This window comes from Electrona antarctica (assembly GCF_951216825.1).
Source record: "Electrona antarctica genome assembly, chromosome: 22".
Lineage (NCBI taxonomy): Eukaryota > Metazoa > Chordata > Actinopteri > Myctophiformes > Myctophidae > Electrona > Electrona antarctica.
In genome coordinates, this window is record NC_136805.1 from 1,691,069 (window position 1) to 1,709,295 (window position 18,227).

General features: G+C 44.3%; 1 protein-coding gene across 1 annotated transcript; it reads left to right on the plus strand.

Annotated features, from left to right (window-relative positions):
• The first annotated feature begins 280 nt into the window (after nt 1-280).
• Nucleotides 281-17,338, plus strand: LOC306915598 (kelch-like protein 24). The gene is made up of 14 exons (XM_079493031.1): nt 281-351; nt 555-662; nt 4,202-4,262; nt 4,794-4,988; nt 5,228-5,362; nt 5,884-6,075; nt 6,678-6,821; nt 7,691-7,850; nt 9,608-9,733; nt 11,320-11,463; nt 13,717-13,908; nt 15,272-15,418; nt 15,712-15,877; nt 16,238-17,338. Exons 3-14 carry the CDS (start codon nt 4,233-4,235, stop codon nt 16,410-16,412), a joined length of 1,806 nt encoding a protein of 601 aa, XP_079349157.1. The 5' UTR covers nt 281-351; nt 555-662; nt 4,202-4,232; the 3' UTR covers nt 16,413-17,338.
• Nucleotides 17,339-18,227: the final 889 nt, after the last annotated feature.

Below are 18,227 nucleotides of genomic sequence, written 5' to 3' on the forward strand. Positions count from 1 at the left end.
GTTTCTTTTTCTTTTTCCTTTTTTGCTATATTTTAATCTGATATTCATAAACATGACTAGACTCGAAATGTAATATTATTATTGCTATATGATATTCTACTGTTTGCAAATTGCAGGTGATTTAACTGCCATGGTATTTTTTGCTATTTATATTACATATTCATTTTCGTTTTATTGCTTTATTTCTTAAATTCCAGGGACTTTGTGGCCGGATTCCCCGGAACTGTTTATATACAGTACTGTGTTGTCAGGACACAGTTAGTGGTTACACGCTGATGTAGCTCCGTCCTGTGATCAGCAATATGAACTACCACCAATAAGGTTTCCGGTTGCCTTCAGAATAAGATTAGCGTAATTAATGTTTTTTAAATGACTTTTTTTAAAATACATTTATGATGTAGGCCTATGTATTTTACAATGAAGAAAATGTGAGCACTCAATATATGTCCTTTTCCACATGATTGTATTTACCTCTGACGAGCAGACAACGTACGCGTTTAATGTGTAAATTAATCATTTTTTGTTTTAACTACCTTTAACTTTTATTCTGAAAGGATCGGCCACCGGAAGTCTTATTGCTGCTCCGTTATTGCTGCTCACTGAACACAGGCCTCTCTTTGGAGATCAGAAGCGAGTTGAAGTTAGTTTAAACCGTTATAAAAGTGAGTATATTACATTGTTTATTTCATTAATTCCATTGCTGTGTGTGTGTGTGTTGTGGAAACCTGTCTGTCTGGAACTCATTCCCTGTAGATTTGCATGCAGAGCAACGAAGAGTATAAAGTTTGTTTGTATGGTGTTTTTCTTTTTGCTTAATTTACTTTTGTAGTTTGTTTACGTTATGCAATGCATTCTATCATTCATGTTGTTTATATAGTTGGGCGTTGTATTGAAGCTCATTTATGAGAATGTTGTAAGAGAATTAAGAGAAATAAATGCGAGTAAAGGAACAACATACAAAGTTAGAAGAATCCTCACACACTGACTGAGACCAATGTGTGTGTCTGAGTGAGGCAGCAGCTGCAATCACTGCTGCCAAGTTCCAAGACTCCTGGATCTTCTCCTGCATTTTGACCACATGTCCTGCTGCAGGACTCCTGCATTGACTCCTGGATGTCCAATATGTCATGATGATCTACTATGTTCAATAGTTTCTGGGGGAGGACCCTGTCCCTGGGCAGTACATTATGCAGGCATACAGAGAGGTTCACTAGAATAATGAATGGTTAAACATGGGTAAAACTACATTGCTTTAGTCACCAAATCGATTTCTGTAGGCCTAGGTCCTAGGACTAGTAGCATGCCAAAGTTTGTACTATTGCCATTGAGAATACATTGGGCGTCAGAAACTACAAATCATTTCAAAGTAAAAAGTTCCAGCATGTGTCTCCACAGTAAGCTGAATTATAAAATGTGTGAATGGAGTTTCTAGGTGAAAGTGCTTTTTTGACGTGCCAATATCTGCCATTGAGCCCCATTGTGAATTTCTCAAATTTGAAAGCACTATATTTCTAAAACTATGAAACATTTCAAAGATTTATTTTCAGGCAAACATGTCCACCGTAAGAATAACCTAAATAGGTTTGAATGGGGTTTCTGTAAGTATGTAGGACTAGTAGTAGCATGCCAAAGTTTGTGCTATTGCCATTGAGAATGCATTGGGCGTTTAAGTTAAATACGGGGGGGGACATATTTTGACAGCAGAAACTGCCTGTCATAATTTCTCCCTATTTCAAAGCCCCCCAGGTACATTATATATTTAAACTATTTTCAGCAATGGTACACTTATTTTTTCAGTGGGTAGATCTTGTTGAGCTGGTCATAAATGTGTGGGCACCCCTGGCCTAGGAGGTTTTGCGTTTTTAACAGGCTGAAACTGTACCCATCATTTTCCAGTAAAGCAAGCCTGACAAATGTACCAAATTCTCAAAATTCACCAGAACACAGAAAATTACATCTACTCTGTTAAAAAATGTATACAATACAATACATCACTCAAGCACCGCGGCAGTCTCTACCATTTGGGGCATCAGGTTAAGCACCTTTTATATTTAGCGTTTGTAAACTTTATACATGTTCACAGAGTTGCAGGGGCTCAGCTAGTGTCCACAGTGGGGAGGTAGATTCAATCTACAAGTCTAAATCTTAGGCTAGGCTTTATTCCCTGAAGAAGACCTCCTCGGTTGAAACGTTGGATTCTTATTTCTTGTCAATACATAATTAAATATACAGCATTGTGGCTACGGGTGTGCAGCCTTTTTCTTATTTTTCCTACTAGAGCTGTGAAATAAATCGGATTTTACGCAGTCATGGCTGTGTATTATAGTTCTAAAGTGTAGTTGCTTATTTGGGCTTGTTTATAAAGTGTACTTTGCTTATTTGGGCTTGAAGAGTTGTTGCTTGTTTGGGCTTGTTTATGAAGTGTAGTTGTTTATTCAGTCTTGTTTATAAAGTGTAGTTGTTTATTTGGTCTTGTTTATAAAGTGTAGTTGTTTATTCAGTCTTGTTTATAAAGTGTAGTTGCTTATTTGAGCTTGTTTTAAAGTGTAGTTTATTAAGTCTTGTTTCTAAAGTGTAGTTGCTTATTTGAGCTTGTTTCTAAAGTGTAGTTGTTTATTCAGTCTTGTTTCTAAAGTGTAGTTGCTTATTTGAGCTTGATTCTAAAGTGTAGTTGTTTATTCAGTCTTGTTTCTAAAGTGTAGTTGCTTATTTGAGCTTGATTCTAAAGTGTAGTTGTTTATTCAGTCTTGTTTCTAAAGTGTAGTTGCTTATTTGAGCTTGATTCTAAAGTGTAGTTGTTTATTCAGTCTTGTTTCTAAGGTGTAGTTGCTTATTTGAGCTTGTTTCTAAAGTTTCCTTCAGGCGTTGTCGACTGGATCAGCGACAGGTCTGCTCATGAGGGACGCGTAGCCACAGGTCTGCTCATGAGGGACGCGTAGCCACAGGTCTGCTCATGAGGGACGCGTAGCCACAGGTCTGCTCATGAGGGACGCGTAGCCACAGGTCTGCTCATGAGGGACGTGTAGCCACAGGTCTGCTCATGAGACGAGGGACGCGTAGCCACAGGTCTGCTCATGAGACGAGGGACGCGTAGCCACAGGTCTGCTCATGAGACGAGGGACGCGTAGCCACAGGTCTGCTCATGAGACGAGGGACGCGTAGCCACAGGTCTGCTCATGAGACGAGGGAAGCTTAGCCACAGGTCTGCTCATGAGGGACGCGTAGCCACAGGTCTGCTCATGAGACGAGGGACGCGTAGCCACAGGTCTGCTCATGAGACGAGGGACGCGTAGCCACAGGTCTGCTCATGAGACGAGGGACGCGTAGCCACAGGTCTGCTCATGAGACGAGGGACGCGTAGCCACAGGTCTGCTCATGAGACGAGGGACGCGTAGCCACAGGTCTGCTCATGAGACGAGGGACGCTTAGCCACAGGTCTGCTCATGAGACGAGGGACGCGTAGCCACAGGTCTGCTCATGAGACGAGGGACGCGTAGCCACAGGTCTGCTCATGAGACGAGGGACACGTAGCCACAGGTCTGCTCATGAGACGAGGGACGCGTAGCCACAGGTCTGCTCATGAGACGAGGGACGCGTAGCCACAGGTCTGCTCATGAGGGACGCGTAGCCACATGTCTGCTCATGAGGGACGCGTAGCCACAGGTCTGCTCATGAGGGAAGCGTAGCCACATGTCTGCTCATGAGGGACGCGTAGCCACAGGTCTGCTCATGAGACGAGGGACGCGTAGCCACAGGTCTGCTCATGAGACGAGGGAAGCTTAGCCACAGGTCTGCTCATGAGGGACGCGTAGCCACATGTCTGCTCATGAGGGACGCGTAGCCACAGGTCTGCTCATGAGGGACGCGTAGCCACATGTCTGCTCATGAGGGACGCGTAGCCACAGGTCTGCTCATGAGGGACGCGTAGCCACATGTCTGCTCATGAGGGACGCGTAGCCACAGGTCTGCTCATGAGGGACGCGTAGCCACAGGTCTGCTCATGAGGGACGCGTAGCCTAAGAAAAAAAGCTCACCACAATACAGGTTTAGGCGGGGGTGTGCACGAGACGAGCACGCGCACGACAATTTCACGGCGCCGCGCCTGTGAAGATACGCATCAAGGTTCCATTTGTACCCTCTCAGAGTTAAATGAACACTGTGTAAGCACATGTAACAGTAATGTTGTGTGTTCTCTCTGCAGACGAGACCTACTACCTCACCTCACCTCAGCCATGGCTGACAGGAGACTGGACACTGACCATGTGAGTGTTTGCGACTGCGTGTGTGTGACTGTGTGTGTGTGCTGTACACGGGAAAGGGAACGTTGTCTTACATAGGGGGAGAGTCGAGGGACACTATATAAATGTGACACTTCCGTTGTCTGCAGCATGCAACGCTGATGGAGGCTTGACCGCCGAAACACGTGCGTTGTGCTGCCTGCTCTGCAGCGAGCGTACCATGACAACTATGTAATACATTAATAGTGCCTTAAAAGGACTTAAAAGTTCTGTGACTGCTGGTTTTTCACTTTTAGAGCATTTTTGGTAAAGTTACTTGCCCGATATTTTGATATTAAAATCTAATATTAATTTACTATACCAGCCTTATTACCCAGTAATGGGAAACCTGTGTGTGTTGACTCCTTAAAATATGCAAGGGAAAATATGACATTTGACCAGGTGCACAAGGACAGTTTTCAAGCCACATTACCAGAAGTGCAACATGACTCAATGGATGAATAGTAGTTTATTACTTTATTTGTCTGATTATATAATTGTTGTCGTTGCGTTCAGGAGGACGGCACCAGTGTACCTCCATCCTCCCTGGATGCTGAGGTGTTTGTGGACCCCCACCATCCCAGCAAGCTGTTAGAGGGTCTCAACAGGCTGCGTCTCAACAGTGTCTTGTGTGATGTGATTCTGTGCTGTGAGGGACAGGAGGTCCCCTGTCATCGTCATGTACTGGCCTCCTTCAGCCCTTACTTTGAGGTAAAGTGCTCAACCAAATACATTTGGTTTCTCCTTAAACTCTTAAATCTACTCTTTGTCTCACCTACTCCTCCTCCTCCGCTTGTTGAAGTGAACGTAACGCAGGAAGAGACTAAAACGTCATGACTTTTCAATTCTGCCTTGGCTTTTACACGAACCAATTATAATGCTATTGTCAAAATTAAATGTAAATAAGAAGGCCTGAACTAGCCAACCGTTCTCCTTTCCAACGTGCACAGGCCATGTTTACATCTGGTATGAGGGAGTCCACACAGGACAGAGTGACCATCAGTGGAGTGGAACCTCAGATGATTGGTTTGCTGGTGAACTACGCCTACACGTCTAAGGTCTCCATCTCTACTGATAATGTACAGGTAATGGATTAACACCATGAACCTCATTCATTATTTGTCTTACATAACATCAGTGCCCCATCCATCCATCCATCCATCCATCCATCCATCCGTCTTCAACCGCTTATCCGTAATTGGGTCGCGGGGGCAACAGCTCCACCATAGTGACTTCCTCCTGGGGGATCCCGAGACGTTCCAAGGCCAATGAGTCGATGTGATTCCTCCAACTGCGCCTTGGTCTTCCCAGGGGTCTCCTCCCAGTGGGACATGCGTCGAGGACTTCCCTAGGAAGACGCCCGAGAGGCTTCCTAACCAAATGCCCAAACCACCTAAGCAGCGACTCTACTCCGGGTCTCTCTCGTGTGACCTTATCTCTAAGGGAGAGGCCAGCCACCCGTCGAAGAAAACACATTTCGGCTGCTTGTATTCGCGGCCTTATTCTTTCGGTCAAGAGTCAAGAAAGACCCACACTTCATGACCATAGGGTGAGAGTAGGAACGAAGATCAGTTCTCCATAAAGCTAATGTGTTCATTTGTTCTAGGCTCTGCTGGCGGCATCAGACCTGTTGGAAGTCACGTCTGTTCGAGAGGCCTGCTGTGAATACATGAAGCGTAACTTGGACGTAAATAACTGTGTGGAGTTTTACTGCAGTGCCGACGACCACTCCTGTGAAATGCTGAAGAATCACAGCTTGGATCACATTCTGGAACACTTCAGTGTCATCTACCAGAAGGTCAGTGGTTGAGGATCATACATTTACCAAGTTGTTTGTCTGTTCTGCTATAACTATAACTTAGTCATTAGTTTTATTACTACTAGTCAACCTCCCACCACCACAACTGACCTAGACCCGAGTAGTAACATTCCATCAGTCACAGAGATTATATATATATATAAGCTATAGTCATATGCTCTGTAGCAGTGGCCAGCAAACTGTGTTCTTCTGGATCGGACTAGTGAAGAAACACGCGGAAGGTTGCCGTATATTAGAGAAGTCGAGGGGTGGCTCTTCCAAGAGAGATTTTGTGCTCTCATTAGAAGGCCATAAATGCCATCCAGCCATTTCATTTCTAATTTCTTTGAAATATGTCTCTGAGCCATAGAGTAGAACCGGCTCGACTGTTGCCCTAAATATTTTTTACTTTGAACCTCTTACTAAGCTCTGATGACCAGATCTTATGCATGTCATTGCGAAATACACCATTTACCATTTAACTAAACGGAACCATCCATCACTCACCAGTGAGCACTTCAGAGGAGAACAGGTGACTTCAGTGTGAAGTAGTGTCTTCATGTATCTCAGCTAATTGTGTTTTTTTCCCCCTCTACTAATAGGAAGAGTTTCTCTCTCTCTCCATGGAAAGGCTGACAGAGGTTCTCTCCAGTGACCATCTGAATGTTCCTGAGGAGGACATGGTGTTTGAGGCTGCCATGCTGTGGTTAGACAAGAGTCCTACCCGCAAGCAGAGCTTTGGACAGGTCAGTCATTCAAACAAGAGTCCTACCCACAAGCAGAGCTTTGGACAGGTCAGTCATTTAAACAAGAGTCCTACCCACAAGCAGAGCTTTGGACAGGTCAGTCATTTAAACAAGAGTCCTACCCACAAGCAGAGCTTTGGACGGGCCAGTCATTTAAACAAGAGTCCTACCCGCAAGCAGAGCTTTGGACGGGTCAGTCATTTAAACAAGAGTCCTACCCGCAAGCAGAGCTTTGGACGGGTCAGTCATTTAAACAAGAGTCCTACCCGCAAGCAGAGCTTTGGACGGGTCAGTCATTTAAACAAGAGTCCTACCCACAAGCAGAGCTTTGGACAGGTCAGTCATTTAAACAAGAGTCCTACCCACAAGCAGAGCTTTGGACAGGTCAGTCATTTAAACAAGAGTCCTACCCGCAAGCAGAGCTTTGGACAGGTCAGTCATTTAAACAAGAGTCCTACCCGCAAGCAGAGCTTTGGACAGGTCAGTCATTTAAACAAGAGTCTTACCCGCAAGCAGAGCTTTGGACGGGTCAGTCATTTCTCATCTGCTGTATACAGTATACTGGTGTGGGACTGGCTGGTAAACGGTGCATTTATATAGCGCTCTTATCCAAAGCGCTTTACATAGATTGTGCATTACATTCACCCATTCACACACACATTCATACACTGATGGCGGAGGAAAGGGTTCAGAGTCTTGCTAACTCTGGGGGAGCCCGGGATCGAACTGGGAACCTCACGGTTGCCATCCAGCTGCTCTACCGGCCACTCTACCCCTGAGCCACTGCCACCCCAGTAATATGCATGATTACTATATCGTGTTGTTCCAGTTGGACTAGTACTAATACTTGGTGTTCTGTGTTCTTGAAGGTGTTGGAGCACATCCGTCTGCCTCTCATCAGTCCCTCCTACCTCCACACTGTGGTTGAGAGTCTGGATGTGGTGAAAGAACAGCAGGGCTGTCAGAGGTTCATCTCTGAAGCCAAGGGGGAGCACGCCCCTAGCACAACACGCCCACGGAGGATCACAGGTAGGTAGAGGGCAGTGTTGGGCAAGTTACTGAAAACCAGTAACTAGTTACAGTTACTAGTTCATTACTTACACCAAAAAGTAATGCGTTACTGTGAAAAGTAAAGTTTTTGTTACTTTATTAACCCATTTTGGGCGGGAACCCCTGTTGGTGTTTTAAGCATTATGTTATACTTTAGCTATTGAAAAATAGAAGATCTACAAGCTCATAGCGTGCCACCAAGTGGCGTGCTACGAGCTTGTAGGTCTGCTATTTTTGAAAAATCGTTAAAATGTGGCGCACATCATTTTAACTAAAATATTTGCTTCTGGGGGGGGGGGGGGGTCCCTGGAACTACATATTTTGAGATAGGGGTCCGTGGCCCAATAGAGATAATTCTGGGGGTCCTTGACATGAAAAAGGTTGAGCACCACTGACATAGAAACATAGGTTTTTCAGAAAAATGTTAGGATTTAGAAGCCTTTTTTTTAATCAAACTCAGTCCAAAATGGGTTAAAAAAGAAAAGAGCTCCCACTCCCAGTCCATCAATGCCCTCATAGCCATCATTTCAGTGCTGTTATTGATAATAATACCAGGGGGAACTGGTGGTGGTTTTGATGACGCTGTGTAGGCCTATCAATACATTGTTCTAGCAAACAACAACACCAGTAGGCTACAAACAACACAACATGGGGGTTCCACTGTGCTGTGCTCCTGTGCTTGACAAAGGTGAAGAAGTGGTGGGAATAATCCACTAACACGATGTGGGTGCCGCCATGACAAAAAACGCTATTGTTACTGCTACTGAATTAGTTACATTTTCGCTAGAAATACACTATCATTTATGAGTGATTGAGTGATTTATTTTTGGACCACAATGCTTATATGAGACTATTTTTAGATGACCCCATATTATTCTACAATTTACAATTTACAATTTAGGCATTTAGCAGACGCTCTTAATCCAGAGCGATTTACATTAAGCAAGAACAAAAAGCATGGGAATACATCACATATATAAAAAGCATTTATCAAGAAACATGCGTAAGGTAAGAACGTAACTAGAACATATCTATATATAATGACACTATACATATAAGCTATACATATATATTATACTATGCTGTACTGTTATTGTGCTGTCTACATGACATGCTATAAGTCTGTTTCAAATGCTATCTAAGTCTAAAAAGTGCTGTCTAAGGGGGTAGGGTAAGTGCTATGGGCCATGGTGGAGTCTGGGTTTTCTCCATAGAGAAAACCTTCCGTGATCCGGGGGATGAGTGAGTGATGTCAGGACTTTGGTGCTCTATTGTATGGCACATTAGGAGTACACTAGTACTAGTGGTTCTCAAATGTTTCATTTGCAAAGACCCCCTTAACTCTGAGAGTGTACAAATGGAACCAAATGGACCCTTAAGGGTCCATTTGTACACTCTCAGAGTTACAGAGCTGTTATGGTCATTCAGGGCTACCTCTTTATGTGTTTCTGGTCATATTATTGTCCACTCAGTTTGTATGTCTGTCCACCGCAAGCCGGCATGGCGATGAGTTGATGACCCCTGACCTCTGACCCCTGCCCGTGACGATGTGGTGCTATTCCGAGCCGACTCTCTTTCTTTTTAATTACTCACGGAAAGTGTCACCAGAATGAAGCATTACTTTCCATGAGAAAAGCCCACTCGGATGTCCACAAGATGGCACTATTGTCACCAGAAAATACATTATGTTGTCTCCTTCTCTGTCTCACCTGCTCCTCCTCCTCTGCTTGTTGAAGTGATCGTGACGCTGGAGAATATGATGGGGCATCAGAAAGCTCATACCTTTGATCCCCTCACCAGTCAGTGGAAGACTCTTGGACGACTGCCAGTTGTAGTAAGAGATTATGCTGTGGTTACATCAGGTGAGGATTTCCATCACAGTCCATCAACGTAGGACCTGTGCCGGTCAGAGCATGTGAGGGGAGGGGAGCGGAATAAGAATATTTATGACTAAAAATGGAAAAGGAAACGTGTTGGGGGAGCCTTACAGGGACCTTATGCAGCTCACACAGTGTCCATTTGATGATCACCCTAATACTAATGATTATAATGACATGAATCGTTATATAAAACAAACTCTTCAATAATGGGAACTGGAGTTGTGGCTGTTTTAAGCCCAGCCAATAGGAAGTTAGGAACACAGATGAGGCAGGGTTTAAGCAATTACAGCCTGTCCCGATTGGCCCTCTAAGAGCACCTACCAAGTGTTGGGCCTTCAGCATGGCCAAGTTCACCAGACCACGGAGCGACTACAGTACCGCACCATACAGTAAGCATGGTCGTGGTATACAGAGGTCTGAGAACCCCTGACAATAGAGCAACGTGATTGGTCAAGGAATACTGGGAACAGTGTGTTTTTGAGCATTATAATTGCTGATACATCACAGGCAGGATGTTGTCTAGACTCAAGACATCTAGGGCTCCATTTTCGTCACCGCTAAACCCCTTATCCCTAAACTTCTTTGCCTTTTTTACTATTTTGCTAAACATTTTTGAATAGTTCAACTAGCCAATCTACATTGACACGTTGTGAGCTTGTAGACTGGCCATTTTAACTATTCAAAAATGTTTTGCAAAATAGTTAAAAAAAAGGAAAAGAAGTTTAGGGATAAGGGGTTTAGCGGTGACAAATGAAGAAGTTTAGGGATAAGGGGTTTAGCGGTGACAAATGAAGAAGTTTAGGGATAAGGGGTTTAGCGGTGACAAATGGAGCCCCTAGACTGTAGTTAGTAGAAGAATGTTAACCTACTGAATGCAGCCAGTGTTACGCCGGGGCTCCACCGGACGCCTTGTGTCTCCGTCGCGTGCGTCAAAAAACGAACCGGGGCAATTCTAATGCCGTCACGCAACGCAACGCAGCGCGGGCAGTGGAGCCACCCTTCATTGATTAAAAAGGGAACATTCCCTGACGGTGACGGAGACGCGATGCTGACACGCCCAGTGGAGCCACCCTTCATTGATTAAAAAGGGAACATTCCCTGATGGTGACGGAGACGCGATGCTGACACGCCCAGTGGAGCCCCGGTGTTATGGTTGGTATATACAGCCCACCTGGCAGCTTATATCACTGAATGAACACACTGGCACTATTGTTGGTGAATTCCTTGGCTTCGTAAGTGAACCCTCACAATAGGTTGGAAGATATGTGAAGAAATGTACAGTTGTGTTTGCATGATTTAAATCTTATTTATTATTAACAATCTAGGTAGAACTTGTTTTAACCCATTTTGGGCGGGAACCCCTTTTGGTGAACGCATTATGTTATGCTTTAGCTATTGAAAAATAGCAGATCTACAAGCTCATAGCGCGCCACCGAGTGGCGCGCTACGAGCTTGTAGGTCTGCTATTTTTGAAAAATCGAAGAACGACATAGCTTTTTCAGAAACCTGAGACCTGAGAATCTGATCTCAGGTCAAAATGGGTTAACTCTGCTCTTTCTCCACCATAGGTTCCAGTCTGTATTTGGCCGGAGGCCAATACTATGAAGACGATATGATGCATCCGGTTTACACTAGAGAGACGTGGCGCTACGATGTTCTCCACAACTCATGGTCCAGGAAGGCTTCCATGAATGAGCCACGCATTCTTTTCAGTAAGATTGTCAAACTACAACATTCAAATGAACCACTTTGACTCTGGTGTCCCCATTCTGGCCAACATTAGGGGCGACTGTGGCTCAGGAGGTAGACCAGGTCGTCCAATGATCCATGGGTCAGCGGTTCGAATCCCGGCTCCTCCTGTCTACATGTCAGTGTCCTTGGGCAAGACACTGAACCCCAAATTGCTCCCGATGTGCTGGTTGGTACCTTGCATGGCTTCCGCCGCAATCGGTGTGTGAATGGGTGAATGTAATGCACAATCTATGTAAAGCACCTTGGATAAAGGAGCTATATAAATGCACCATTTACCATTACAAAGTAAATGGATCACTACGTGTCGTATCGGCTAGTAGAGATGGTCTGTTTCCGAATATAATTTTTTAAATGTAGTTAACATTTAATTTAGTATTTCCCTCCCTCTCTGAAATCTGAAATGATCTTGTATACAGATTTATTTGATTGCATAGTAGTCGATCTCTATACTCTGTCAAATTTAGAAAGAACAACATGTCACAGAGACGGTGACTGCTTAATTAAGTTAATTTAGGACCTTCTAGCAGTCGATTTCGTTTTATTAATCACATTTCTTCCATGTAGCCTATGTTTTGTAATGGCATCATCATGGTATAGGCCTATCTCACGCCCCCTTTCGGTAGATAGTGGTGTCATTTAACATTAGCATTTACACGTTTTTTTTTCTCTGGAGAATCTAAGTACATTTCCTAATGTAAAAATGTGACAGACCAATATTATTATGAAGCAAACAAGATGGTAAATCAGCTCGAACAGATAGAACAAACCTTACCTTGAGAAAACAAAAGTTGTAGACTTCTTAAATTACCTCGGTTAACATGTAACGTCTATGGAGTGACGTCACGCTATCACCACTAACGCGGAAAGGGGGCGTATTAAGGGGGCGGGGAAATTCTGTGAGATAGGCCTATTATGCCCGTGGATATATAGAGTGCACTTAACAATGTTAAATTAATATGATAATACCTTGTAAATAATCACAAACATGAATTATGTTTGTTATTTACAGCTAGGTAGAGTAGTGGGGCGAGATGGAAAAGGGGCGACCGTACCTGTTATTTACAGCTAGGTAGAGTAGTGGGGCGAGATGGAAAAGGGGCGACCGTACCTGTTATTTACAGCTAGGTAGAGTAGTGGGGCGAGTTGGAAAAGGGGCGACCGTACCTGTTATTTACAGCTAGGTAGAGTAGTGGGGCGAGATGGAAAAGGGTCGACCGTACCTGTTATTTACAGCTAGGTAGAGTAGTGGGGCGAGATGGAAAAGGGGCGAGCGTACCTGTTACCCTGTTTCCGACTAAAAGTATAAATAATATGGGGTGTGGTTAACACAATAATTCCCGGGATTCCTTCAAAATAGGAGCTCTGGGGTGCCGGAAAGACATGGTCGCTTTTACTCTGAAACCCCTCCTAAACCCCCAAGGCCTTAACTATTTCCACTCCTGACATCACAGCCTTGAATATGGGAAATGTATGGAACCTATGGAGACATGATTTCCAGAATGTATTGTAGGGTTAGTGTTAGAATGCCAAATTATAACATACATTCATTCTGTTTAAACACCTTAATGTTTCCAGGAGTTAAAAAGGTGTTTTTGCCTTGGTTACCCGATGAGATGCCACATATGGCAGGGGGGCGCCCCCTTGTGGCCCCTGGAACAATTCACCGTTTGTCAGCCTTCTGATTGGTCCCTGACTGACTAACCAGCAGGCTCTTTCTGCCTTGCTCCGCCCTGGTTCCGCCTTGTTTATGTTGAATTTGCTAAAACATCATTTTTGGAAGAGACTAAAAACAAACATGATATGCAGAGTCACCATGATGTTCCTTTTTACTGACACCAAGTTTAAAATAAGAACTGAAAGCACAGAATATCAATATGAAGCAACTGAAAAACCTGTTATTTCAATGGTAGTGGATGGAGAGAGAGGATTTTTGTCCAACCACGAAACGGCAACCAATGGGTGCGAAGAGGGGCAGAACCACGGGCGGGACTTGACAAAGGGTGAATTACAAAAAAACAAAATGCATTTTTAGAACCCACACCTTTTTTCTGTGCAGTGCGCCCCCCCACACACACACACACACACAATCATTCTACAGTTGTGGCCCCCCGGACTAATCTAGTTGAATACCCCTGGGCATATGACCAAGGAACTTAGCCACAGGTCACAGGTATTTTCAATTTTTTCCCTGCTCAACCCCACATGTTCCACAGGTCTGGTGATGCTGCATGGATGTGTGTTTGCAGTCGGGGGCCGAGGGAGTGAGAAGAGTGAAGACTCGATGGAAAAATACCACCCGCACACAGACTCCTGGAGGCTCATGGAGTCCGTCTATGTGGCAGATCATTACGATAATTGTGACAGCTGTGACGTGGTCGCACTGGATGGACATCTCTATGTTATTGGTACGGAACAGATCAGTGGTGGAAAAAGTACTCGCATATTACTGCAATGTATACAAATACTCCGTTGGAAGTAGAAGTCCGGAATTCAAAATTGAATTGAGTTAAAAGTACAAAAGTATTGGCATCAAAATGTACCAAAAGTAGAAAGTTTTCAAATGTATAACAATCTTTTGAAAATAGCAGATCTACAAGCTCAGGCTCAAGTCTATAGATCGTCTTCTAGATCGTCTATTTTCAAATGGCCGAAATGTATATAATTTAGATCTGAAGTTTTCAATTAATGTTTTGTAATAGTAATACAAATCTATACAATTCAATTCAAAGGGCTTTATTGGCATGAGAAAACATACGTTTACATTGCCAAAGCGCAATACAGCAATACAATCAAAACAAAAATGATGTACATTTGAAAGTCAGAATCTTCAATAGATCAATTTCTATGTACCGATATCACTGGATGCAGGTATAGTGCAGGAATATACACAATGATTAGTCTTTAGGGTGGTTGTGTTCCATTTGTTATCCTTCTCCTATCACAGCAACTCACGGATCCTGCTGCTGTGTTTGCACATTGTTGTACTTCGCCCAGCGCAGATATGTTTTTTTTTGTGTCATTGGTCATGTTTTCAAACTCTCCGTGTGTGTGGTTGTAATCTGTGGGAAGTATGTGTCTCTGATGTCTTGGTACAGTGGACAGATGGTTAGGAAGTGTAGCTCGGTTTCCACATCATTTTGTGTGCAGTGGGTGCATCTATACAAAGTAACTAGTACAGTAGCCTGGAACTCACCTATGCTTTTCATGGCATAGGCAACTCCCGGCAGGATCCGCCGGCAGAAACGATGCGCAGCTGCTAGACATGAGACTAATTAATTAGAGCGACAGAGAGAGAGAGAGAGAGGAGTGTGTATGTGTGCGTGTGTCAATTTAACAAAGGTGCAGACGATCAGAAATCAGCAGAGAGTGAGAGATGTTTGCGCTACTCTATGCCGAATTGAAGTGGACTCGGACCCAGACTTTTTTTTCTCCCTGGAAATAAAAACGTCTGGGTTTCCGAGGCTACTAGTACAGTAACTAAATTTTTCAAATAATTGTAGTGGAAGAACAATATTTGCACCTGAGATGTAGTGGAGTATAAGTAAAATAATCGAACATTGGAAATACTCAAGCAAAGTAAAAAAACACCTACAATTTCAAAATTGTACTTAAGTACAGCACTTGTCTTAGTTACTTTACACCACTGGAACATATTTATACCCACAGGTTGAACCTGCTGGGGTTCAGGCGGTGTTACTGGATGTCAAGCATAAATGTTCACTGAAAATGTAAACGTTGCTATTTTTATGTACGTGTCCTGGGCGCTAGGTGGCGCTCCAGGTGACGATGAGGAGCCAGGTGGCCAGGTGGCCAAGTACAACCCTGTAACATCCGTGTGGACACAACTCGCTCCTATGCGGAATCCACGCAATGGATCAGCTGCTTGTGTTCTGAATGGAAAGATCTACGTTACAGGTATCGTACCTTTGTTGATAGTCAATCTGTCTATAAATGCACCAAGTCTCTGTCTGTCTGTACGTACGTACGTACGTACGTACGTGTGTAATACACGTAACGCGAGAACCGTTCGCCCCGCCGACTTCAAATTCGACGCACACGTTCCACACCCCCACAGGGAGTGAGTGCAGTGCCCGGTGTGGAGTCGGTGGGACCCCCGGCTGACTGGCTTAAACTTCGCTGGAGTTTGAGCACATGATAAAACACACTTAACAGTTACTGTCCTGTTTAATTCTTGTTTTGTCTACTAGGTGGTGAGCATTATCGTAACGGGCCGATTACAAGTATGATGGAATGCTACGACCCTCAGAGCAACCAGTGGACCATGTGTGCCTCCATGCAAGTCCAACGCGTCTCGCATGGCGTGGCTGTGGTGGATGGAAAGATCTACGCACTAGGAGGGCGAGACTTTTCTGGGTATGACACTGCTGGCTGCTCCATGAATGTCTGGGGAAATGTGTCCTCTTGTCCACACCAGACATTTGAATGAATGAATGAATGCCTTCATTGCAGACTCCAGGGTCCATAGAAAAACATACAAAACACAACATGTATATATATATATATATACATCCAATACAACACAGTCCAAATGTAGATCATTCTGGGGGTCGTTGACATTAAAAAGGCTTGAGCACCACCAACATAGAAACATAGGTTTTTTTAGAAAACTGTCAGGATTTAGAAGACAATTTTTAAATTTCGATGTCGGGTCTAAATGGGTTAAGTTCCGGAGAACAGCTTGAAAAGTGTTGACTCTTTCTCATTTCTCTCAAGGCTGAGACCTTCACGTAAGTCTGATTCCTGGGTCGAGTGCTACTGTGAACGGCGGGTGAACTCGTGGGAAACTGTGGTACGGATTCCTAATTTCCGCTTCCACCTCAAATGTGTGACTCTCAAGCTGAGGAGGGATCACGGTCAACCCATAGACGGTGCTTCTGAAGGTGACTAATAGGAACCCGGTCCCGGAGCAACGGGACCCGGAGCAACGTGATACAACGTTTGAGGAACCGGATTCGCTTCCGTCACATTTGGACGGTTTGTCACTGTCGGAGCCGGTGTGTGGACTTCATGTCTGTCGGAGCCGGTGTGTGGACTTCATGTCTGCTAGACAATTACAATACCGGTGGTTCCAAAACTCTTTTATTTCAAGGACCACCGTGACTCTTTGAGTTACAGACACGTAAAGGTGAAATAATTTGGAACCTGTTTGGAACCTGACTGAATGTATGTTCTAAGCAGTTTTAGCGTCAAGGGGGAAATGTTAAGTTATCGGTCCGTTGAGACGATCCACAATCGTTGGTCTTAAAGGGTCCTCAACCCTAAAGGTGACAGAATAGAGATGTGTATACAACGGTGGCGCAGCCACTGCCAGAAATGCCATGTGCGCGCATGGAAGTTCAAGTGTGCCCAGGCTGACAGCGTCCCATGCTGCTGCTACTGGCCAGCCTATCAGAGCTGAGGGGCGGGGCCTTCAGTCCCTCCATGAATGATGCATGACGTCTGTATTTCTACAAAATATAGCACACTGTTTTTTTCCAACCCTGATGACGTGTTTCTGAACTGCCCACGGCCCTCCTATGAGACTGAGTAGACATAAATTGTGCTATTTTATCATGAACAAAAAGTATAACTAATTATGAAAAATAATTGTGAAAAGTTGTGTCCTTTAACGGTTTAAGAAGTAGTGAAAATATCTGAAAAATGGCACCTTTGCCTTCCTGTTTGGGTTTGTATTTTTTGTACTTGATGCCTTTTTTTTGTCTTTTGATGTGGTGTTCTTTTCACGCTGTGAAGCACTTTAGTCGGGGCCTTTTGATTGTTTTTTGCTTTATTCCAAATAAAGTTGACTTGACTTATCCTCGGTGGTAAGTTGGCCCCTGCAACAACCGTGCCGTTTTTTAGATGGGGGGGGGGGGGGAGGGGGCAGTCAGTAATGTAACCAGATGAGGTTTATAAGTGAAAAGAATGTTCCTCATTGTCAGTCGATCTAAACGTTACAGGCAGAGCAGCGACCAGGCATAAGAGAGGTTTGGTTTGGAACTACAATATAGTACATTATGCTGCAGGTTCACTTTGGCCTTCATTTCAGAGCCTTATATCTTACCTCATTTCTTTATTTAGTTTGTGTACTTACTGTAGTCTATGATAATTTAATGCAATACTGGAATATGACTTATGCACTTATATGCACTTCCCTTAATTGATTCCCATCACCATGTTGAAGTGTCTATTAGTCACATTCCACTTGGAGGTGTTTTCTGTACCACAGAGTAAATGCTACGCTGGTACTCTGCAGCTCTGAATCACACATTTTCTTTTTTCTTTTATCCCATGATTTTGCAACCCAGTTTTTTCACCCAGTGCCAATTATCTAATGTAATCCAGGGCGCTACACTTCCTCTGCCAACCTGGGGGGGCAGCGGACTGACCTCATGCCTCCTTCTATGCATGAGGAGTCCAAGCTGCTTCTTTTCACCTGACAGGGGGAGTTTCCCCGGCTGGACGTAGCGCGTGGAAGGAACACGTTATTCCGACCAGTTCCTTTCCCCTCCATCAGGCTGGTCAGGGGAGGTAGTTTTAGAGACCAGGATTACTGCATGTTTTTGTGAGGAGGAGACACGGGGAGAACATGCAAACTCCACACAGAAAGGCCCTTTCGCCAAACCCCGCCTCGGGTATGGGCACTGAGGAGGGAACACGCCCACAGCATCCCCAGCGGGAATCGAACCCAGGACCTTCTAGCTGTGAGGCGACAGCACTACCA

Bases quoted from the DNA above. Each gene is read 5' to 3' on its own strand.
- LOC306915598 (XM_079493031.1), top strand. From the start codon at position 4,233: ATGGCTGACAGGAGACTGGACACTGACCAT. The intron at 6,822-7,690 runs GTCAGTCATTCA...GTGTTCTTGAAG, and splicing joins GCAAGCAGAGCTTTGGACAG to GTGTTGGAGCACATCCGTCT. The intron at 9,734-11,319 runs GTGAGGATTTCC...TCTCCACCATAG, and splicing joins TTATGCTGTGGTTACATCAG to GTTCCAGTCTGTATTTGGCC.